At 39.5% G+C, this 24,240-nt stretch overlaps 1 protein-coding gene across 2 annotated transcripts in view; it reads left to right on the top strand.

The window, feature by feature from the left end:
• sestd1 (SEC14 and spectrin domains 1) overlaps positions 1-24,240 on the top strand; it is a 73,149-nt gene that overhangs the window by 20,401 nt on the left and 28,508 nt on the right. For both annotated transcript variants that reach the window (XM_078404017.1, XM_078404018.1), the window contains exons 6-8: positions 2,252-2,342; positions 11,832-11,945; positions 17,165-17,278. In XM_078404017.1, the coding sequence (XP_078260143.1) occupies positions 2,252-2,342; positions 11,832-11,945; positions 17,165-17,278 (319 nt within the window). The remainder of the gene's footprint in view (positions 1-2,251; positions 2,343-11,831; positions 11,946-17,164; positions 17,279-24,240) is intronic.

Below are 24,240 nucleotides of genomic sequence, written 5' to 3'. Positions count from 1 at the left end.
AGCATGGAATACATTGGGGTTGACAGAGACGGATGTATTGTTGCCAGCGATACTGCCTGACTTCATTTTGTTGCCTGCTATAGCATACAATACAATCGCTCATCTGCTTCCTCAGGTCAGCACTGTGCGACTTTCTGTACCAGATCCTCCTGGTTCAGTTCCTGGTAGATGCACAGTCAGGTAGTAAGATCATTCAAAATGTAGTCGAAAGATGGAAAGGCAGGCATCTTAGATGGCTGTGTAGCATTGATTGAGGGTGTTTGGGTCTCTGGTGGGACCGGAGATGTGTTGATAATATTTTGGTAGCACACCCTTGAGGTTGACCTGGTTATTCTGTACAAGGTCTCTGGATACTATGGGGTGGTTTGCTGATTGTTACTTTCTTGTGCGTCTCAAGCCTTTGCTTGTCCAAGTGTGTGTGTGAACACTGGTTTGGGAAGTGCTTTTCAATTTCCCTTTTGGTAGGATCAGCGCATTGCAGCTGTACTGCATTGAAGTGAATGAAAGCCAAGGCTAATCGATTGGTTGGTAAGTGATATTTGGTGTGTTCTTGATAATGTGTACCTCTTCAAAAATGGACTCGAGCAAGCAGCATAAGATTTAACAAGGTGTTAATGTGCTAGTGTGCTTTGTGGGAGGAGAGACCTTTGACTGAATTGGGTGAATTTTCCAGGCTGTGTGTTAGTATGGTCAATTTCTTGAGATCTTGCTTAATTTCGGAATGAAGGATTCCATAATTTAGGAATCTAAAGCCCTCTCTTCTGCATCATCTACTATTAATATTGATTTTTCTTAACTGCTTCCTATCAGTCTTCAGGACCTTACCATTCTTTATGGCTGAGTCATTGGCTGCTCAAGGTCTTTCTTCTTCTCAATCCGGCTCTTGAAATTTTTGGCTGCCACGCAGTTATTTCCTTGGCTCTGACATCAGAATGGCAATGTGCTTTCTCCAAATTGTACTTGCTGCTACAGATGTATTTTTCTATTCAACGTCTAATTGTTGAATTTGTAGTTACTATGGCTTGCTTGACCACTGGCTTATCTTTACAGGCAGTCCACCCATAAGGCATAGTTTTTCCAGTGGTTACTTTTGCCATTATCTCACCATTCAGAGAATGAAAATGATTAAAAATGCATTAATACTAATGAATAATTAAAATTCAACTTCAGAATAATTGAACTTTTTCGTCCTGATATCTAGTTCAAGAAGCCAATTATAAAAAAAGGGGGGGGGGGAACTAGATCATATGCTAAGTCTGACTGTGTGGGTCGCAGTGGCGGTAACCCCTGTCTAACTTGGCTTATTCCAGGTGCTGCTGAGGCTGCATAATTCTGGGATGAGCTTGACTATGAGTGTTTAGACACAATTTGGCCCAGTAAACATAAAACAATTAATCTCAACTCCACTGATCCATTTATTTCTTTTAAATGAAATAATACTGACCACTTTTCCATATCACATTGTGAATAAGAGCATATAAATGTTAATCAACAAAAAGCAAGAAAGCAGTAAAAGTTAGCTTTTACATGAAAAAACATGAAAGATGTTTTCATCCACAATATTCCTGTTCTCTGGAAGTTGAGACTTGACTAGCCTCTGGTTGCTTTTAAAAATATCTTTAATAACACTTCTTCTTTGACTGCGTTGTTGCTTTCCATCTCCTTTTTACTTGGCTGCATCCACTGCACTGTGAAGAAATTCACAAATATCAAGTTTTTAATAGTCTGTAAATATAAATTGGTAAAATAGTGCCTTTATTAAATGTGCAGGAAATTCCTGTTGGTACTTTGTTGTTTGTGTTCTGCTTTGGCCTGTGAGTTCACTAAATTAAAGATTTTTTATTAAAATCGGGCAATTTGTTTGACATTGTGAAATGCTTGAATTCATTAGATAATTTAGCGAGAGAGGGGAAAGGAAATTGACAAATGCTTTGTGCTGATTTAGTCCTCCGAATTTAGTCATTGCTTAATACGCCACATTTATTATCCTTCTGTTGTTAAATGCTTTGGTATTTTTGCAAATGTTGGAAACATTTTATTTTTCTTCGGTTTTACTCGGTTGCCAATTTCTGCAACTGTTTTTTTGCAAGGCATTTATGTTATTGGTGTGCATGTTGCCATTTGAAAGCTCTTTTGAACATTCCAAGAAGATTTTGGAACAAGGACTTGGATGATGTTCTTAGCCTTGAATATATTAATGACATTTTTCTGGCTGATCTATGTTCAAGTTCATCTTTTTTTCTTCTTGCAGTGATAAGTGTAAAGCCAGAGGTTTTACAGTTATTGTGGATGGACGTAAATCTCAATGGAACGTGGTGAAGACAGTTGTACTGATGCTGCAGGTAATGTTTCTTGACACCTACCACATGTGCATGTAATTTGTATTTCAAGATGGCCAAATTAAATTGTCTTGAATGGAACAGTTTAGAACAGTTACTTTCGAATGCCAATAGCCTCATAAAATTAGTCCCAATTTAGAAAGGTTCAAACATCTAATGCGACTATCCATGTGTAGCATATAAAGAATTATACATTGGCATAACTTGAGATATTCTTTCCCCATTTGGCTTTGTAGCATTATGAAAATAATCAAGTTAGATTACAGCATCAAATTTATATGTAGATTTTCTTGTTGGTAAGGCTGCAAGAAAACACAAGAGATTTATTTAGTTTGGACTGATAAGCGTTCTTTTGGATCAACTGTTGCAGTTTTAGTCCTTGGGAAATGCTGTAACAGTTCTTGGCTGTTCAGCATCCACAGTTGCCAAAATTCCACCGCTTAATCAATTTTTTTAAATTGGGCTTTATGTATTCCAAACTCAGCTAAGCAATTCAGCATTTATATAGATAAAGGAATTCATTGCAATTTGTTGAATCTATTGTCTGTCTCAATGGGGATATTAGTAAAATTGCAGCAACCATAAATTCTGGTTGTGCATTTCATTTTTTATTTTTTTTAAATTTTGGTGGTAAAAGAAGTGAACTGTGTCAGTAAATATTATAGACTCAACTGTCAGCCTCCAACTAATATTCGTGAGAGAGATAACTGAAATAATTTTTTGTATCAAAATTCTTTACTTTAAAGTATGAGTCATACTTATGTTATTAGATCTGCCAGATATAAACTGAACACCAAAGCCCAAGTGAACAGTTGCTGTCTAAATGAACGATTTTCTACATCTAAGCTTTGTAATTGCAGTTTTATTAAACTTCAGGTAGGCTGCATTTGGTGTATTGTGTGCAGTTCTGCTTACCCCATTATAGAAAGGATGTGGAGACTTTGAAGAGGCTGTGGAAGAGGTTTAACAGGATGCTGCCTGGATTAGAGGGGATTAGCTGTAAGGTTGGACAAATTTGGATTGTTTTCTCTGGACCATCGGAGGCTGAGAGGCAACCAAATAAAAATGTTTATAATTATGAGATGCATAAATTGGGTAGACAGTCAGAACCTTTTATCCCAGGAAGGATAACTTTAAGGTGAGAAAAATTGAGAAGATTAGTTTAACCTGTCATCATGTTCGGCACAGACATTGTTAGCAGAACGGCTAGTTCCTGTGCTGCACTCTTCTATGTTCTAACATCTGGTGTTTAAGAATTGCTAAGTTTGAAACAAAATTCTCGTCATTATAATTGGGTTATTGAATTGATACAAGCAATTTCATATTAACCTGGCATTTGGAGAGCAAAAGAATAAATATTTCTAGCTTCCAGCTATTGCTATGAATACAGAATGATTTATTTACAAGTAAAAGTAAAGTACAACAAAGTGAATAAATATCATTTCAGTTTACTCCCAAAGATTGCACATGTTCAAAATATCTCGGTTCAAAATATCAGGTATTTTCAATTTCGGGGAAAGTCCTTTATTATTTAATGGTGCTTTAGTGTTGATTATTAACCTTCCTGAAGAAATAGGTTTTTGTTCACCTACAATTTTTGCTGCAACAAGTTTTGCTTTCAGCCATATTTTCTTTCCAGCATTTTGTCCTATCCTTCCACTATTTTGTGCCATCTTCACACTTCCCCAAGTTTATTTCTCCCCCTGACCTCGCCCATGCATTTCTCTCAACTTGTTCTGATTGACCTTTGCCACACCCTTAAATCCCTCGCTAAAGTGCCTGTGAAATCACCAGCGAGGGCATGGTAAGATGTGAGAGGGGAAAGCATCAAGTTGTGAGTTGCATGTGCATAAAGCTGGAGCAGAGTGAAACAGTGGTTATCTGGCAGAAGGAAACAGTCGGAACACAATATCAGCTGAACTAGTGGTTGTATTCTTGGTGAACTCTTGGTGGTAAGGAAAACTTGTTTTAAGTAGGGGGAAGTAAAAACCGGGGATTATCTTAGGTTTTCAGTTCAATCCTCGAATATTCAATCCCTTTGCAGAAGTAAATGAGGAATGATAACATTTAAAGAATAAAAAAACAAACCTGCAGATGTTGGTTATTGAAGTACAGAAAGTGCTGGAAACACTTAATAGGTTAGACAGTATTTGGAAAGAGGGTAGAGGTTTTTTTTTTTTGGAAAAGTAGAGAGTAGAGTCAGTGACTCCATCAAAACTGAAAATGAAGTTTAAAGAAAAGGCAGTTTTAAGTTGACAAGAAAGTGATGAGAGGGATGCAATATCTGATCCAATGTGGCCCTGCTTACAGTGCAGATGTCATCGCCGTCGTGGCTATTTTTCGAGGTCGAGGATGATGGTCTATGTTCCGTTGATTTTATGAACTGTCAGGTGGCTTATGAGTCCAAAGTTGAGCGATTGAATCAAGTATTCACCGCTTCCATGCCGGTTCTTGACTAGGAGCTTCCAGCCATCACGTAGCCTGCTCCCGTCGCCCTTCCACGATCGCTGAAAGTCTTGAGTGAAGTTTTGTGCTGCTCACAGAACGAAGACGTGTGTTTGTTCAAAGTGTACTTGTTGTTGCACTCCAAGAAGCACACGGTCCTTCACAAATCAATCAACTAATTCCAATGGCAAGGGAACCAAGACGATTGGAGCTGATAGATCTGTTGCAGCCTTCATCCGCCTTCACAGCCGTTGAGTTCAAGATAACTTTGTCCGCCTGGTCTGCCATTGAGGTCTTGTAGGTTGGTAGTGCAGATGTATTAATTGGTTGAATGGGGTTAAATGGCGACAATGAGAGGATAGTTGTGTTTTTTATTTGTTTTATGTGTTAATAGTTGGGCTATGCGATACACTAACAATTCGCACTCCTTATGAAAAGAGAAAATCTGAGTAAATATCACAGATAGATGATTACAGCAGAAATGATGCAGACAGAAAGTCAGTTACTGTTTGGAGAATTGGATTTTGAGTTTGGAAAGCAGCAATGTACCTCAAAGGAAATTTGTGATTGAGAGTGTTTGATGCTGTCGAACCAAACCTAGAAATGGGTGACTAAACCAGATATACTTGAGTTAAGATCAAGTCTGTTTCTTGAAATGTTGCTTACTGAACAATTAATGAAGGCGAGGTATGGTTTTCACAGAAGGGACATGGATTTAGGTGTAGTTGAGGAAATTGGTGAAATGATCAACAACTACCTGGTACTTTGGATTTAATGTCATTCTAAATGATTTGGTGTATAGTTATTTTTCCAGGGTTGGAATGTGAAGGTATTAGTCATTGTCATACAGCATGGAAATGGGCCCTTTGGCCCAACATGTCCATGCAGAACAAGCTGCTCCATCTAAGCTAGTACCATTTGCCTGCATTTGGCCCATATCCCTCTTAACCTATCCAATCTATGTATCCAAATTTATTTTAAATGTAAATATTGTACCTGTCTCACTACTTCCTCTCACAGCTCATTCCATATACCAATCAGCCTCAATGTGAAAATATTGCCTCTCTGGTTCCTATTAAATCTTTCCCCTCGCCTTAAACCTATGCACTCCTGTTCTCGAGTTCCCTGGGGCAAAAGAGTCTCTGCATTCATTCTATCCATTCCCCTTGTGATTTTACACATCTCTAAAAGATCACCTTGACTCTCCTGTCCACCAAGGAATAAAGTCCTAGCCTGCCCAACCTCTCCCAATGGCACAGGGCCTGACAACATCCTTGTAAATCTTCCCTGCACTCTTTCCAGCTTAATGGCATCGTTCCTTTAGCACGGTGACCAAAACTGAACATGGTATTCCAAATGATGCCTCACCAATGTCTTGTACAACTATAACATAATGCCTTAACTTCTATACTCAATTCCCTGACTAATCAATAGTCAATAGTCAATAGTCGTTTATTTGTCACATACACATAAATGTGTAGTGAAATGAAACATTACCCACAGTTGAACAATAAGACCAATAAGAATAATCAATAAAAATGCAATAACACATACAATCACAAACTAACACCAAACAAAAAGAAACATCCATCACAGTGAGTCTCCTCCAGTCACCTCCTCACTGTGATGGAAGGCCACAATGTCTTTTCTCTTCCCCTGCCGTCTTCTCCTGCGGTCAGGCTGTTGTCGTTGCCACGTCGGGGCGGTCGGGGCTCCCGACATTGAAGCCCCCGCTGGGCGGTGAAAATCCCACGGCCTATTCCAGGCCGCGCCGGACGGTGAAAGGTCCGCGGCGGGCCGACCCAAGCCCCACGATTCGGGACGGGCGAACACGCTGCCTCTGCCGCTGCCGGAGCTCCCGATGTCAGCCCCCACCCAGGGGCCTGCGGGCTTTCGACGTCCACGCGGCCCGCGCCGGAGCCTCCGGAGACGAGTCGCAGCCGCTCCCGCAGCATCCGCAGGCAGCCAGCGCCGCAGGTGGTGAGTCCGGGCCGCGGGCTCTGCGAACCAGAGCCCCAGGTGGTCCCAGGTGCATGGCCGGTGGTAGGCCGCAGCGGGAACGGAAACACGACACAGAAACAAAGGTCGCGTCTCCGTTCGGGAGAGAGAATTTTACAGTTCCCGTTCCCTCCCACCCCCCCCCCCCCCCCCCCAAACATAACATACAAACCCTACACCATATTAAAACTACAATTCATACAAAAACAACAAAAAACACAAAAGACAGACGGACTGCAGGCAAGCCGCAGCTGCGACGGCAGCGCTGGCTCCTCTTCAGCCATCTTAATGATGGCCAGCATGCGAAAAGCCACCCTTCAACACCCTATCTACCTGTGATGCCACTTTCAAGGAACTATGTACTTGTATTCCTCGATCCCCCTGCTCTACAATAGACATATAGTATTCTGGTTTGACCACCAAGTGGCCATTTATGCTCATCCTGTTGTCCAGCGCTTGGTCTGTAGCATTCTACGCCTTGATGACCCAAGTACTGATCTAGATCATTCTTAATTGTGTGAGTACCTGTTTCCTCCACCTACTCAGAATATGGCAAGAAACGGCACAGTGGTGCAGCGGTGGAGTTGCTGCCTTGCAGCGCCCGAGACATGGGTTCGATCCTGACTACTTGTGGTCACCTGTAAAGGATGCAGAAGAGATTGACCAGGATGTTGCCTGGGATGGAGGCTATTGTTGATGATTAGAGCACCATTTTTCTTTGAGTAGAAGGTTGCATGGAGGCGCGGCGATAGAGTTGCTGCCTCACAGCGCCAGAGACCTGGGTACGATCCTGGCAACGAGTACTGTCTGTACAGAGTTTGTATGTTCTCCCCGTGACTGCGTGAGCTTTCTCTGGGTGCTCTGGTTTCCTTCCACACTCCAAAGTCGTACAGGTTTGCACGTTAATTGGCTTTGGTAAAATTGAAAATAGTCCCTAATGTGTGTAGGATGGTGTTAGTGTGCGGGGATCATTGGTTTGTTTGGACTCGGTGGGCCGAAGGGAAGAGCCTGTTCCATGCTGTATCTCTGAACTAAATTAAAAGGGGACACAAGGGTTCATGATTGAGGTATGTAAAAATTAAGGGTTATAGATACGGTAGACCTCAGGAAACCTTTCCTCATATCGGAGGTATACAAGGACATTGATTGTGGGTAAGAGATTGAGGGACTATGACGTTGACTACTTTCACCCAGAGTGCTATACCAAGAATACACTGCCTGTTTGTGAGAGTGGTGGAAGCAGAGTTGCTGACAGCATTTCAGACGTATCTTGATATACATCTGAATCACCTTGGCATGGAAGGCTGTGAGCCAAGTGTTAGAAAATGGCGTAATCTTGGGTGGGTGTCCACTGATTGGCACGGTGGGCTAAAAGATATGTTTCCATGCTGTCTAACTATGGTGTTTGATGATTGCATGTGCTTGAATTAGAGTCAGAGAAGAATACTGCAGCCAGGGGCAAACCTAGTTCTTGAGAGTATTTTGAATGGTTGAGTTCCTGAGTTGAACTAAAATGAGCTCCAGATTTGGGCTGTAATATTTTAAAACTATTTTTGTTTAAATGTTTCTGTTAGTGTAACAACAGAAGCAATGACTGATGCCAGTGCTTGAGGTGGTAAGTGTTGCCCTCCAGTTCAAAAAGGTATAGAGAGATGAAACTGTTAAAGCAGACATTCAGTGTAAATTTCATCATTGGAAAAAATTGCAAAAGTCAAGAAAAAAATTAATTCTCACATGGAGAATCAAAGTTATATAACTATCAAATCAAAAACTCAGCAGGTTTAGTGCAACCTTTTAGAGGAAAAAAAACTAGTTAATGTTTCAAATCATTAAGGGGGCATGAAGAGTCGACTTTTTTTGTCCAGGCTGATTTATCTTTCTCGATCTGCTGCTGCATGCATTTACTCAGACATTGTGTTTTTATATTTTGAACTGTGGACCTTTTTAGTTAGAATTGTTATTTTATTTATCTCCGTACTATGATTTTACTGTTTTTAAACAAGTTCTGCAAATTGGGCAAACATGGAATAAAAAAATTCATTGTCTAAAATTGTCAACATGATCTTTTTTAATATTTAGAAATAAACATTAAGAGTGTGTGAAATATGCATTAATATAAAAACCAGCCACTCGAGTCTTTTGGCTCATTTTCCCATTCTCCTGTCCCTTCCTCCCCCTCCCCCATATCCCTTCCTCTGGCTTCACATCTCGTGCTTCTCTCCTTATCTCACATCCTTTTTGTCGTCTTCCCAACTCTGGCCTTTGTCCACTCATCTGCCAATCAACCCCTTCACCAATATTCACCGGCAGCCAACCAGAAAAAAACCCTCTATTTGTACTCTTTACTTCTGCCATTCAGCCAAGCTTCTTTCCATGATAGTATCTTCCCTCTAATTTCATGAGCTCTCATGTTTAGCAGCCTCATGCACTTTATCAAAGGCCTTCTGAAAATCCTAGTAAACGGCATCCACTGACTCTGCTTTGTCTATCCTGCTATTTCCTCTAAGAATTCCAACAGATTGTCAGGCAATCATAAAACTATGACTTTGGCCTATTTTATCATGTGCTTCTAAGTACTCGTAAACTTCATCCTTAATAATGGATTCTAAAATCTTAACACTGAAGTCAGGCTAACTGGCCTATAGTTTCCCCTCTTTTTCCTCACACCCTTCAGAACAGAGGAGTAGCATCTGCAATTTTCCAGTCCTCTAGGACCACTCCTGATCTCGTGATTCTTGAAAGATCATGACTAATGATGCCTCCACAATCTCTGAAATTACCTCTTTCAGAACCCTGTGACTTTTAATGTCAAATATTTAATGCATTGAATGTAGTATGTTGCATTATATGATTATATGACGTTGTCTTCATAGGCATACAGGGACTGAACATATTACATTATAACCATTCCATCATTCCAACAGTTTTAACTTTTTTTCAGTTCCACTAATTTGTTCTTGCTCCTGATGTCATTTTATCTGCTGTTAATTAATTATCATATTTGCGGTGCAAGGTATGGCTGGGTCCAAAACTGCTCTTGTCTGTGTCCATACATATGTTCATGGACAATAATAGTAAGAGGAGGTTATGAAGCTGAGGAGGAGCAGTAGAACTTTTTTCTGTTTTGTGTGAATACCAAAAAGAAGGCATCAAGTCCATCCTTGCTTGAGTGATGGACTAATACCTTAATTCTTTGCCTCGGACCCCCTTTGCACTTTGTTATTTTTCTTGTTGGAAATTGGATAAAATTGGAAAAAGTGCTGACTGTCATTTGCAGAGCACAGTGATCTGGATGAATGCTGTTAACCTAACTCTTATCAGCAGAAGGGCAAGGACAAGTCTGTTAATGTGTAAGCTAAAATCAGACGTGCTTGTCCTAAAAGATTTTTGAGGACTATTGACCATAACTACATGCAGCTGTTGACAATGGCAACCAATGTTTATGACTCCACAATCATTATTTTGTGATCATATTACAAAAACACTGTCAATACTTGAAGGAATTTGTTTCCAAGTTTAGGTGTCTGGAATACAAGCTGTGTGACATCTGTTTGATAATGACTGTTGGGTCAGGCATCGATCCGATCAATAATTGATGAAAGCATATGTTTAGCCTCCCATTGAGTAAAATCATTCTCTCGCACGTGGGTAGAGTTTATCTCCAGCAAGTGCGTCTTTTCCAGCAGCAAGTTACAATGAGGGAAATATTGTCTAGCTCCATAAACCTTTGACCATGGGAGTGTCGAACCAGAATATAATGTGCATGTCTTCCACCTTGCAGAGAAACATTTAAAGAAGAGAAAGAACGACACTAATCTGAAAGCTTCAATTGTATTAATCGAGATTTAGTTGTGTTTTATGTTATCCATGGGAAAACCCCTGTTATGGGAGGGGTGGTCAGGATCAAATTCTCCTCATGGTAACATATTTCCATGGCTAATGAAAAGCATTTCCAAAGCTGTCCTTGTTTGAATACACAATGTTTTCTTGATGACTAATTGCCAGCGGCAAAAATTACCGATCACATTATCTGTGGTATTTTATGCCCATTGACTCTTGCTTCTCAGTCTTCGTTAGCTTAGTGCTATTAGAGTAGGCTTGCAATTCAAAGGACAGTTTTGCAGGTGAGGTTTGGTCAGATGGAAAATGTACTGAATGGATGTGAAATATAAACCTTTTGGTTGCGTAGTTTTCCAGTGTTCAGATCTCTCCCTCCTTTTATGCCAGAACATTTGTTTGTGTAATGATCATGCATGCACCTTTGGTGCAAATTAGAACAAAATTTGTGACTTGTATTTAGATCTACAATGTCACTGATTTAAATATAAAAGTCAAAGTTTGGGGTGCACAGACATGAGACCCTTTGGCCTATCAACACTTATTCAATTTGCTATCTGCATTATATGCTTCAGGAAGAAAGAGAAATAAACAAATTATATCTGGAGGCCTCACTGCTTTTTGGTATGGAAAGCCAATATAATTTCTGTCCAAATTTGCTGACTGGATGCTTTTTGGGTGCATTAGTCAGACAAATGCATGCAATTTCAAGTAATTACCTGTTGTCTAAATAATATAGAAAAATAAATTACTTACTTCATCCTGTGGTTGGCATGAAATGTTTTCAATTGGCAAAGGTTGTATGGAACCCATTAGCTCTGACACTACAGCTATTTTTTTAGTTTTTTCTTATTTGCTTACTGTGAAAAATGAGAGCTAAATAAACACTAGTTTTCATTTACTAATTACTTGCATAAATCAACAAAGATTGACTCTGTTATAGACACAAAATGCTGGAGTAACCAGTCTATCTTCGATTTAAACCAGCATCTGCAGTTTTTTTTCCCTTGACGTTAGGTTCACGTGAATCAAGTGTATCACTGCTTGGCCGTTTTGGCAAAACAAGTTTTTCCAGCCCTCTGAATTACTGTTTGTGCTTGTTCTTTAGTTAACTATATTTCCTGTATCTCTCTATAAATTTGTGAGTGGAAAAAGATATGGTTGACAATAACCTCCAAATGTGAAAGTCTAAATTTTTTGTCTGTCATCCAGAATGTTATTCCAGCTGAAGTATCTCTCGTGTGTGTGGTGAAACCTGATGAGTTCTGGGACAAAAAAGTGACTCATTTCTGTTTCTGGAAAGAAAAAGATCGACTGGGATTTGAGGTATGTGAACATTTGTGTTCCCTTCATATTATATTACCATTGTTTAAGTTGTTTTACAGCTTGCAAAATTACTTTGTATTCTTGTTTACACAGTGAATCTAGATATAAAAAGTAGCTATAAACTATTGATCTAGTATACAATATGTTTTATATTATTACCTTTTTTCCCCTCACTATTGTGGTTTGTATAGCGCATTATATATATATATATATATATATATATATATCTCTATCACTCTAGCGCATTGTGGTTGCAATATAGTGAGATTCTTGAAGTTCTATCCAAGTTTTATAGTGTTATGCTATCTGCACAAAATCCTCCAATTCCATTGATAGGATAAAGAAACCACATTGACATCATCTCCCAGGCCATCATTCCCAGCATAGAGGCTTTGGTTGCACCAGCTCTGATAGGTGACCATTCTATTCTCCTGCTGGACACGAGACATGAAACACACAGCTACGTCTGAGCTGCATCATAGTAAGATTTTTCTGAGTGGACAAGAAAATGCCTAGGGATGTCCCGAAAGCTTTGTTGAAAGATTTTTGTTGTTTCCTGGGATTACCTAGCCATCAAGTACTCATTGACTACAACACTGCCTTTACGGCAAATTTGACATACTTGGAATCAATTTTGGTGAAACTTTGTGCTCCTTAAAGGGGAAGTTCATTGTTGGGTATGGATTCCTCATTTCTCTGCTTATCCACCTAGGGACACACGGAAATGGAGCAGAAACAATTCATTCTGGAACAAAAACGATGCGCAAAAGTAAATGGGTGAATTACTTGGGACTGGCATGAAGAGTAATTTTTTTACTCCAATAATAGGAATCTTTGGAATTCTGTACCCCCGAGGGCTATGTTGGCTCGGTCACTATGGTTTTGAAGAGGTCACCAAGAGGATTGACAAGGGCAAGGTGGACGATGTTGTCTTTTTGAACCTTAGCAAGGGTTTTGGCAAGATTCGTCTCTAAGGTTAGATCACACGAGATCTACGGCGAGCTCGCTAATTGGATTCAAAATTGGCATGGTGGAGGGAATCTGAGGGTGGTAGTGGAGGGTAGTTTTTCTGATCATGGGATGTCACAGGGATCTGTGCTGGATCTGTTGTTAGTCATCTATATTAATGATTTGAATAACAGGTTAATGTGGTATAGTGAACACTGAGGAAAGCTATCTAAATTTACAAAAGGATCTAGATCAACTGGGGAAGTGGGTCAAGGAATGACTGATCAAATTTAACTGACGGGTGTGAGGTGATGGATTTTGGCAAGTCAAACCAGGGTTGGACTCTCACGTGAAGAGAAGAGCCCGGAATAGTATTGCGGAGTTGAGAGACCTAGGAGTGCAGGTACAAAGTTCTCTGAAAGTAGTGACACAGGTAGACGTTGGGGAAGAAGGCGTTTAGCACGCTTGCCTTTTTTGGTAAAGGTATTGAATATAAGAGTTGGGATGCTATGCGTCTTTTGCACGTGAAGTGATCTTTATAGAGGTTTATGAAATGACGAGGGGCACAGATAAGACGGACTGTCAGAATCTATTTCCCAGGGTAGAGAAAACCGGAACAAGAAGGCATAGGTTTAAGGTGAGAGGAGACAGATTTAAGAGCCCTGTGGGGCAATTACTCTACACAGAGGGTGGTGCATATATGGAACAAGCTGTCAGAGGAAGCTGTAGAAGTGGGTATAATGATGATGTTTAAATGACATTTAGACAGGCCTGTGGATGGGAAATGTTTTGAGGGACATGGACCAAATGCAGGCAGATGTGACTAACTCAGCTATAAAACCTGGTCGCATAGACGAGTGGAGCCGAAGAGTCGGTTTCTGTGCAGGAAGGAACTGCAGAAGCTGGTTTACACCAAAGATAGACACAAAGTGCTGGAGTAACTCAGTGGGTCAGGCAACATCTCTGGAGAAAAGGGATGGGTGATGTTTTGGGTCAGTACCTTTCTTCAGACTGAAAGTACAGGGGTGGGGGGGGGGGGGGGGGGGAAGGAAAAGGCCAGAACAAATCAGGGTCGGCAACAGATGACCAAGGAAGGGTGGAGCCCATAATGGCTCATTGTTGGCTGGGGAAAAAGTGATAACCTGTTTCTGTGCTGCACAACATGATGACTCTATCCTCAGCTGTTTATTTGTGAATATATCTGCTTTTGGCTTTTTGTATTGGAGTGCACCTTCAGTATTTGAAATGTCAAAAGTATTGATAGCACTAAGAAATGGTATTTATTGTGGCAGTCGGGCAGAGGCTAAAGGAAATGTGCAGCTACGATAAGAGTGTCTCAGGTTCTTTGTGTACCTAAGTCAAAGGATGAAGTCTCAATGGGGAAGAGATAACTATTTGAAAACGGTATGTTTACAGTAGTGAGTTCTTTGAATCATGAAAATGAACACAAAGTTTAGGGTCAGACTAATACATGGCTTGAAGCATTCATGCACTATTATACGATTTATTTAGAAAGCCATCAGACGTGTTGAAATCTGTCAATTATGATCCAGAGCTTGTACAGTAAATGAAAATAGCTTGGTCATAAAGAGCAACATCATAGAATGATTGCATTTACAATGTTCTGGTGTTCAGATGAACTGAAAATAAAGGAACAATTATATTACTTTAAACGTGTCAACCAAGAAAATAAAGGATTAATTCAAGCAAATTGATAGTAAAGGTTAATGAATTATAGAGAATGTTTTAGTGGAAGGCAAGGGAACACATTAACAAGACCAATAGTGAACGAGCAAGGTAAGCACATGCAGTCCCCGAGTTACAGTAGGGTTCTATTCCTGAGACTGTCCACAAGACAAATTCTCCATCAGTCTGAATGTCCATTTTCTAGTTACAGACACTTACTATAATTATTTTATTTCATTGAATAATCATCCTAGCACTACTTGTAATTAAACTAATTGAATTGAATTAACCCAGATTAACTAATATTCATGAATATTGTATCCCGTCATCCGTGAATTCCCAGGTAACATGTCATTAATAGTAATTTGAAAAATGCTTTATAAATGGGTGGGAGAAATTACATCAAGTCAAATTCCGCAAGTCAGGTCATTCGTAAGCCGGGGAGTCCCATGACATTATGGGGAATAGCAATCTTTGTGCAAAGAGACATGGTACTAAATGGATCAACAAACATACAGGAAGTTAATTTGAGCGCTGGATTACGAGGAGGAAAGGTTCATTTCATTAAGTCGTTTAGCATTACTTTGAGACGACTGAGGATGATTATTCATCATGTTAGTACAGCAATTGGAAAGGCATATAGAAGATTTTTTTTCTCGATTTAATTAAAAAAGATAGCTGATGTCAAAAAATGAGAGCCTGCGAAAGAATCCAGAGGCTGGAAATAGAAGGCAAGATGAGATGTTAAATATTCCAATAGATTATTTTCACAAGGCGAATCGTCATTACCCCCACCCCATTCCCGAGTCAAAATTTATGACTTTGATAAAACTAAAGAGTCCACAGAAAAAGTTGATCATTGTCATAGAATGAATGGGCGGCACGGTAGCGCAGCGGTAGAGTTGCTGCTTTACAGCGAATGCAGCGCCGGAGACTCAGGTTCGATCCTGACTACGGGTGCTGCACTGTAAGGAGTTTGTACGTTCTCCCCGTGACCTGCGTGGGTTTACTCCGAGATCTTCGGTTTCCTCCCACACTCCAAAGACGTACAGGTATGTAGGTTAATTGGCTGGGTAAATGTAAAAATTGTCCCTAGTGGGTGTAGGATAGTGTTAATGTACGGGGATCGCGGGGCGGCACGGACTTGGAGGGCCGAAAAGGCCTGTTTCCGGCTGTATGTATATGATATGATATATGATATGAAGTGAGAAACCCTGGGCACATATTTCTGATGCATGAAGAATTGTTATGAGGGAGTCGATGGATTCTGAGGAGATTTCAGTATATTTTAAACTAGCCAACTCTGCATGAAAGGATGGAGTCGGCCTGAAAGCTCCGAGGATTTCAGCTAAACTGTAAGAAGATGAGAATAAAAGAATCCATGTAGTGGGCATTTACTAATGCTCCCTCAGTGCACATGCTTTGTTGATTGTTTTTAAAAAATAAATAAATAAGAGCTACAGAAGGGCACATGATATCGGAAATTATCCCCATCTACGACTGATCGAGTCTGCATTAAATAACAAGAATACTGTCAAAGATTACTGATATCCACTTTTCAACTCCAAAGATAGATTAGTTTCATGCCTGCCCATCATTTTTGTTTCACTGCACTTGCAGAAAAGCTGATCCTGTGCAACATCTTGTATTTCTAATGTGATGTTATTGATAGGCAACATTATGTCTTTTTTACCCCCATGTTATATACTTGTTTTTGTGAGTTTAATGTGCTGGGCATTCCTGTACATTTACAAGTCTTATCAATTTTTCTACCCTTTGCTGTTCATGCATGATTTTCTGATGTAACATTTTCTCTCTGGTGCTATTTTCCCAATGTGTTTTTGAAGCAAGGGTATTCTAGCCCCCTTTCCATTCCTTAGAACTGTTTGTGACCTAAACTTTTCAGAAGTTGGAAATGAACAATAAAAGGAATGGGTAAGAGCATTACAGAAAGAGCTGTGATGGGAGAGTGAACAGGCCTGGGAAAAGGAGCTGCCTGCCAGTAAAGGAGCAAATGGGTCTGCTCAGTGCTCCTAGCTCTGCTCAGCTTGACCCAGCCCGCGATTGTTGTGGTCATTCCTATGTATGTGTGTCCATAAATCGGCCGTTTGCAAAGTGTGGATCGTCTGTATTTGGTTGGTATATATTTTTGTAAATTCTATATACCAACCAAATACAGACCATCCACACTTTACAAATAGATGATTTATGGATACTCATATAATCTTATTTTGTATGGCCTGAAACAGAGACTCGTTACTGGAGGAATTGGTGATGCAGATATTTGTATTTTAGTGGAATCAAAGTTGAAGACAGGTGTTAGCTATGATAGAGGTAGGTAACTGCTCTCTATTTTGAGTAAATTTGCTTCAATGAGATAATGGAAAAGCAAACCCACTTGAATTTTTGTTTCTCTATAATTTGGGTTCAGCATTGTGAAGAGAATGCATATGGAATGTCTTTAAGACTTCACAGTAATGCACTAGTTCATCAAAAAGATGTATACAAATTTTGGAATTATATTCTGCTGTGATTTTTTTTTAATTTTGGAGTTTAAATGCCTTGCTAATTTGTTTTCTCAACAGGTAATTTTGGTATCTGCCAACAAGCTTACACGCTACATAGAGCCATGTCAATTGACAGAAGAATTCGGAGGTTCGCTTCTGTACGACCATATAGACTGGCTAAATAAAAGATTGGTTAGTACTGTGAAGTTACATATGTTATAAAGTCGGCATTTATAATTTTAGTTTATTACTTAGGAGTGGTCAGCTATTAAAAGCTTTTCTGATTATATAAAATCATATCTTAATTGATTGATTGATCCTTATTCTTAACTGAATATTGCATTTCAAGAGGTGAAGTGTGTCAGATAATATCTCTGCCCAGAGTGAACTGAATAAGGAATTTCAATTTGTCCAGATTTGCAATGAAAAATTGTAGTAAAAAAAAATTGAGTGATAGAGCAAATCAGACATTAGCCTTTTGAATTCACCATAAAATGGTCAGATATTTAAGAGCTTGAGTGAAGAGACTTTATTATGCAATTTATGTACAAGTCCAAATGAGTATGTGATTGCAATGTAGATTTGCCCTGAACTTGGAACTGATTTGACATGCATTGGTATGGTATGTGGAAGAGTTTAATATAAGTGCTCTAAAATGAATATTTGAGATGGAGCTGGATGGTCTTTTGAAGAGAGTAGGCTCGTATCCAGAAAAATATAAATGTACAAATGATACTCCACGTGGCTGATGCCAGTGTCTGCAGTCGCAAATACTTTAACTCCCAGAAACGTATATGTATATATGTTGCATGTCTGAATATAGGAATTTTTTGAAGTAATATTTGGCACCATGGTATAATTTAAATAATCATATAAAGTATGTGTGCTTTTGGGAAAATTGGAGGAGGGATGAGTCAGAAACAACAAGGATTATTCTATAGTCATTTTAATGTTGAATGGAGCCAATAAATAAGTAGTTGGCAACCAGCAGCCAAGATCTTCCTGAGTGGTGGGGAGAAGGTTTGTGTGGATAAATAAGCTTGGCAGGTAAATGTAAACCTATGCTTGGTTCCTGAATGGAGAGATACAAAGCTGGAAATTGAATGCAGGAAACTGGTAGATAAATTTGGAAGGAAGAAACTAAAAAAAGTTTGGGGCTATTTTATCGTATTTTCATTCATGCAAAATTTACTGGGCAGATGAAGAGACACACAGACGTGTGACAATGGAGCTATGAATAAAACTTATCTTAAACTAGATCTGAGACAGCAGTTGATGTTTCTGGTGACTGTGTTTGTAGGTGAGATAGGAACAATGCTTGGTGGGGTTGAACGGAATCATGATACTGATAATGGAATCAGAGTTATGAAGTATTATGATAGAAGGATCAACAAATGAGACCAGTGTGTTGAAATAAAGAAGAAGAAAGGAATAGCTACACTGTAAGGTACATCAGAAACTAAAAGAATTGGAAAGTGACGAAAGAACATTCTTAACAGAATTTTACTGAAGTGACAAAACAACAGGACAGTAATAGTGGGGGACTTCAATTACCACAGCATTGATCGAAATAGGAATAAAGAACTAGATAATTTAGTTGTGCGTTATTTAAGAATTTGTGGTGCTTTCCTTGTGAATTTTAATGAACTTTTTGGATTGTGTGCGGTGTTTGATTCATTTGATATCTATAATGCCTGAAGAAACAAGTTTGCATATTCATAGAATCATTTTCTTTTTAAGATTTTTTTTAATGTTGATCAAAAGGTAGATCAATGACTACTGGAATTGATTTTTGATAATAATAAAAAGGCTGGAGCTGAAAGTAATGTTACCATGTTTGATAATTAATCAATATAGAGACATATAAAATTATAAAAGGACTGGACAGGCTAGATGCAGGAAAAATATTCTCAATGTTGGGGGAATCCAGAACCAGGGGCCACAGTCTTAGAATAAAGGAGAGGCCATTTAAAACTGAGGTGAGAAGGAACTTTTTCACCCAGAGACTTTAAGAGAGAGTTAGATAGAGGTCTGGGGGCTAGTTGAATCAAGGGATATGGGGAGAAGTTGGGCACAGGTTAGTGATTGTGGATGATCAGCCATGATCACAATGAATGGCGGTGCTGGCTCGAAGGGCCGAATGGTCTCCTCCGGCACCTATTTTCTATGTTTCTATGTTTTTTGGCTACATTTCTACTCCAAAGGAAAGCAATTATTTTCTTGGAATCTGGTTAAGGGATAAAGATTTTAACATGAACAAAGGTAAGATTGTGTACATTGGTAAAGAATCATGTAATTAAAAGGAAATAGTTTCCACTAAAAGCAAGAAAGTCATGGTGGCACAGCAGTTTGTGCAGCCTTGGCTCTAGGGACCTGGCTTTAATACGTTGTATGCCTTGCTGCAGTTTATCACTGTTCTCGTTTCATAATGCCGCCATGTCTTGTGTCATGGGCAAACTTAGAAATTGTGACTTGAGCCCCCCCTCAAAGTCTGGGCTATTAATATAGATCGGAAGAACAAAATAATGGTCCTCACACTGAAGATTACAACCACTTATCTTCCTTCAGTCCAAAAAAAACATAACTATTTAGCTCGGCTCTGGAGCCTGTTATTTGTCTCCTTCGTATTCATGCCAATATTGTTTCTTTCATGCTATCTGCTTCAAACTTTGCTGATAAGCTTGTAAGCAGCCTATATCAAAAACCTACAGTACGTCAATGTCTACTACTTCAAGTGCATTAACCTCATTGTTTATATCTATATACTAAAACTCTCATTTGTTTGTTTGTTCCTGAACTACAGCCAAAACGGTACATAATAGCACGACAATTTCAGTTCCACCTTACTCACTGTCATTCCTTTGGTGCTAATGGAAGAAGTTTCATTGAAATCGGTGTTATATTTTTAAAGTTACTCACATTTTAATGTTTAAATCTATCTAGGGCAGGAGGGGGAGGATAAGGGGGTTTGGGGGGATGGAGTGGTGGGAAGGGGAGGGGGAGGGGAAGTAGGGGAGGGGGAAAGGGAGGTTAGGGAGGGGAGGGTGGGAGTGGGGGAGGAGAGGGTGCTGCACCAATGCAGGCAAGGTTTGGGCCCAACGAGTCCACTTGGTCTAGTTATTTTTTTAATTCCATTAAATTAGTTAAGTACAATTTACCCTAAACAACTTCACGTCGGTTTAGCTTAATTCACTTTTCTCCAAGTGATATTAATCTTACCTTGGATCAATCTGTCTAAATCTTAGTATGACATTTAACTGGGTGAACTGCAGGTGCTAGATTTATTCTTACTGCCTTATTTCAAACAATGGAATAACATTTACCACATTCCCGTCTTCTGGCACCACCTCCAAATCCAGAGAATATTAAAAGGCTCCAGTTAATGTACCCGTGATTTCTCCCTCTTCTCCAGATCTTAAGATGCATTCCATCTAGTCCGGGAGAAAATCTAACTTTATATTCAGTCAACTCTTCTAATACCTCGCAACTATAAATTTTTAATATCTCCTTCTTTGCTATTGCTTTGACCCTCTACCCTCGTGGTAAACAGATACAAAGTACTAATTTGGTATGTTGACACGGCCCACAACATCCATGTTTCTTTTTTTAATCTTTACTAGATTCCCATCCTCCATGTTGTAATCTTTTACTATTTATACGTCTTTATAATTTATAATTTATAATTATAACTATTTATAATTATCTCTTTCATTTCGGTTTTCACCCATCTCTCACTAATTCTTTCCATAAACAGTATAAGCTAGTTTTGATTAAGCATACCACAAATAGATCTCTTTTATAACTGGCATAAACTTCTTCAGACACTTGTTTAAAGAACTGTAATTGGAAACTGTCATGTTCAATAAATTTCACTGAAGGTATTAACCATTGTGGTGCACTTTCAATGAAAATACAGCTTTACTGTGTGAGGATAAGGCAGTAAATAATACATTCTCTAAGCAACAAAGCAACTGTACCAAGCCGAAACAATTTAGTCCATTTTAATTAAAATGGCATTGAGTGGGTCAAGACTCCCCCAAGTCCCATCTGTATTCTACCAGTCAATGCCTGCCCCTTGTGATTCCAAAAGGAATTTTAATTACCAACCTTCCAGGATACAACTAATTCCTTTTCAGATTGTAACTGAGTTGTTTCATACATTTTGTAAATAGTGACATGTTGACTAGTTACATCCTTGTGCAAATTAATTGAATCGAGCATACACTCGGATATAACATTATATGTGTCTTAGGGCAATCTTTTATTCATTATTATCATACCATTCTGTTTTTGGTACATTATATGTTCTTTATCAAGTCCTTGGCAGGATTTGGCATGGAATCGACCAGATTTTGACAGTTTTGTAGGATTTTTTTCATCTCGACACCACAGATGAATTATGGCCTCAATGAGCTTCTGTCTCGTGGTATATTCCTTTCCTTTCAGTCTCTCCTTGATGATTGATCTCGCAGAAAGAAATGTAGGTGGAGGGAGGGGAAAAATCACATCCATCCAGGGACCCCAGCAGTCGTTCTAGGTCAGACAGATTCATGTGCACCTCCTCTAACCTCATCTGTATTCAGTGTTCCCAATTTGACCACCTGTACATCAGGGAGAGTAAGCATAGACTTGGCAACCATTTCGCTGCACACTTGCGCTTGATCTGCCAAGGCCTCCTGTATCTCCAGGTTGCTAACCATCTTAACTCCTCTTTCCATTTCCATACTGACTTTTCTGTCTTTGGCCTCCTCCACTGCCAAGCCACATATATCTGTTGGAACAGCACCTCTTATTCCGCTTGGGTAGGTTATAACCCAATGGTATGAACACTGAATTCTCCAATTTTAGGTGACTAACCAACCAAAATCTCCCCTCCCCCCTCTTTCCCCTGTGCCCCAGCTGGACTCTCCCCTATTTCTCCTTTCCCCTCTCCTATTTCCCAATTTCTTCCCTTCCCACATAAATTTTGTAACACTTTAATCCTTTTATCTCAAGCACTTTGTCTTATTATCTCATGTCCAAACAGCTGCCTATCAAAAACCCATCGCCTACATTCACCTATTATTCCCCAGGCTCTGTCCTGCCCCTCTTTCAGCTATCTTCCCCCACCACTATTATCAGACTGAAGAAGGGTTGCGATCCGAAATGTCACCTATCCATATTCTCCAGAGATGCTGTCTGACACACTGAGTCACTCCAGCACTTTGTGGATCTTTTCAGGATGTTTGATGAACTGGTCGATGTGGCATTTTCTTACCTGCTCTGCAAAATGATCTCTAAACATACTGGCTACATTGGCCCTGAACCAGGAAGTGGCTTTTGTCACTGAAGAACACCGCTCTCTGGTCCTCGCATGTCTAATCTTTGTATTTTAAGGCCCACTGGTGTCGTTTCCTCTTCTTCGCAGCAATTAGAAATTGTTTTTCACATCTTCTGGCTATATGACCAACTTCATTGAGCCGTCAGAACGTGGTGCTTGACATTATTGAGACTTGCTGCCTCCAAATCTTTCTTCAGGGCAACGTTTGTCTTACTTGGATCCTTCTTACTTTCCTGAATCAGTAAGGCTTCATCGCTTGGAGTCATCTTGTTTTTGGGGCTACACTTGCCCCCCTCCTCTTAGGTGATAGTGATCCAGTTTCAGGCCCTAGCTTGCCAATCCTGGATACAGATGCGTGGCTCACCGCTACCAATGTTGCAATCTCTTGTGCGACTTTGAGCAATGTTGATGCAAGGTTATGATCTTTGTTCGCCTCCTTGTCATGATATCCATTTTGCGAATTGCTTGATATCCATTTTGTGAATTGCTTGACTAGTTCTTCTCAAATGATAATAAATCACGAGAAATGAATACCTGAAAAATGAAAAATGACCAGAAGAACTTTTTTTAGAGAGACATGTAGGGTTTCAGAAAAATATAAGAACAAATGTTGGACACAGAAACTCACCATATTTTTTTTTAAAAAGCAAATTCAGACATAAATTTGCACAAGAATGTTTTTTTTAATTTTACACGGTTACACAAATCTTGAAGTGCCAGTTTTGTCTTTATGAAGATTTATGGCACTGCAGCTAAAGGCCATAGACAGAAAGATGGAATTAACCCGAAGAGGAAAGGTGCAACTGACATTAATAAAATAAACCAAATTTAAGCATATCATCTCAGATTTAGGACATATATGGTGTTGAAAACAATGTACTGAAGTTAACAGATTCCCACTTGCTTTGCAGCATGTCAGTTGTGCCTCAGTAGCACTAAAGAAAAGAATACTGCTAATATATCTGGATATCATCTCTTGGGGCCTATTGCATGGTATTTTTTGGCTCTGGCAAAAACTTGCAATGAACTTTGAAGAATTTTTTTGAACAATGTGGATCTTTACTTACCTCCCAAATTACATTCCTGAGAAATGCTGTAATTTCCTTAACGCTTTTAGATAGGTTTTCCATTAATCTACCTCAGCAGATGTTTTTCTCCTTATTCTGCATTACTCTTTGGATTACCCCTTGGTTATTTTTTTAATGACAGAATGAATTGATTGGATTCACTGAGTTTTCTTCAGGGAATCCTGGTTCTGTATGTGAGTGTGGCCTTATTCATGTTCTGAATTCAGTCAGGAATTGCTGTTGCTCAGAGTAGATGAATCATCAGTGCCCGTCTCAGGATAGAGAGTGCTGAATCAGCGCATTTATTGTTTGCTGCACACATTGTATAGATTGCTTCACAGCTTGAGGTCCAACATCTGCCAAGAAAAAGGAAGCCTGCGTCTTTCTTTGCAGCCTTGTGTTACTTGTAGTAAACATGTTCAGAAAAAATTATGGACTATATTTTGGCAGTTGCTGGCATATATTTTGATAATTCAATCAAATGTAAGATTTCCCAAGCCAATTAAAGTGGCTGACTTGTTTGAGTATTGGTCTTGCATTGGGCAAGAAATAGTATTGGGTAGACTGAAGGCTGATAAATCCCCTGGGCCTGATGGTCTGCATCCTAGGGTACTCAAGGAGATGGCTCCAGAAATCGTGGACGCATTGGTGATCATTTTCCAATGTTCTATAGATTCAGGATCAGTTCCTGTGGATTGGAGGGTAGCTAATGTTATCCCACTTTTCAAGAAAGTAGTGAAAGGGAAAACAGTTATGGACCAGTTAGC

This window comes from Rhinoraja longicauda, chromosome 8 (assembly GCF_053455715.1).
Source record: "Rhinoraja longicauda isolate Sanriku21f chromosome 8, sRhiLon1.1, whole genome shotgun sequence".
Classification (NCBI taxonomy): domain Eukaryota; kingdom Metazoa; phylum Chordata; class Chondrichthyes; order Rajiformes; family Arhynchobatidae; genus Rhinoraja; species Rhinoraja longicauda.
Note: the sequence above shows the minus strand (reverse complement) of the source record. Positions and strands in the feature narration are given on the sequence as shown.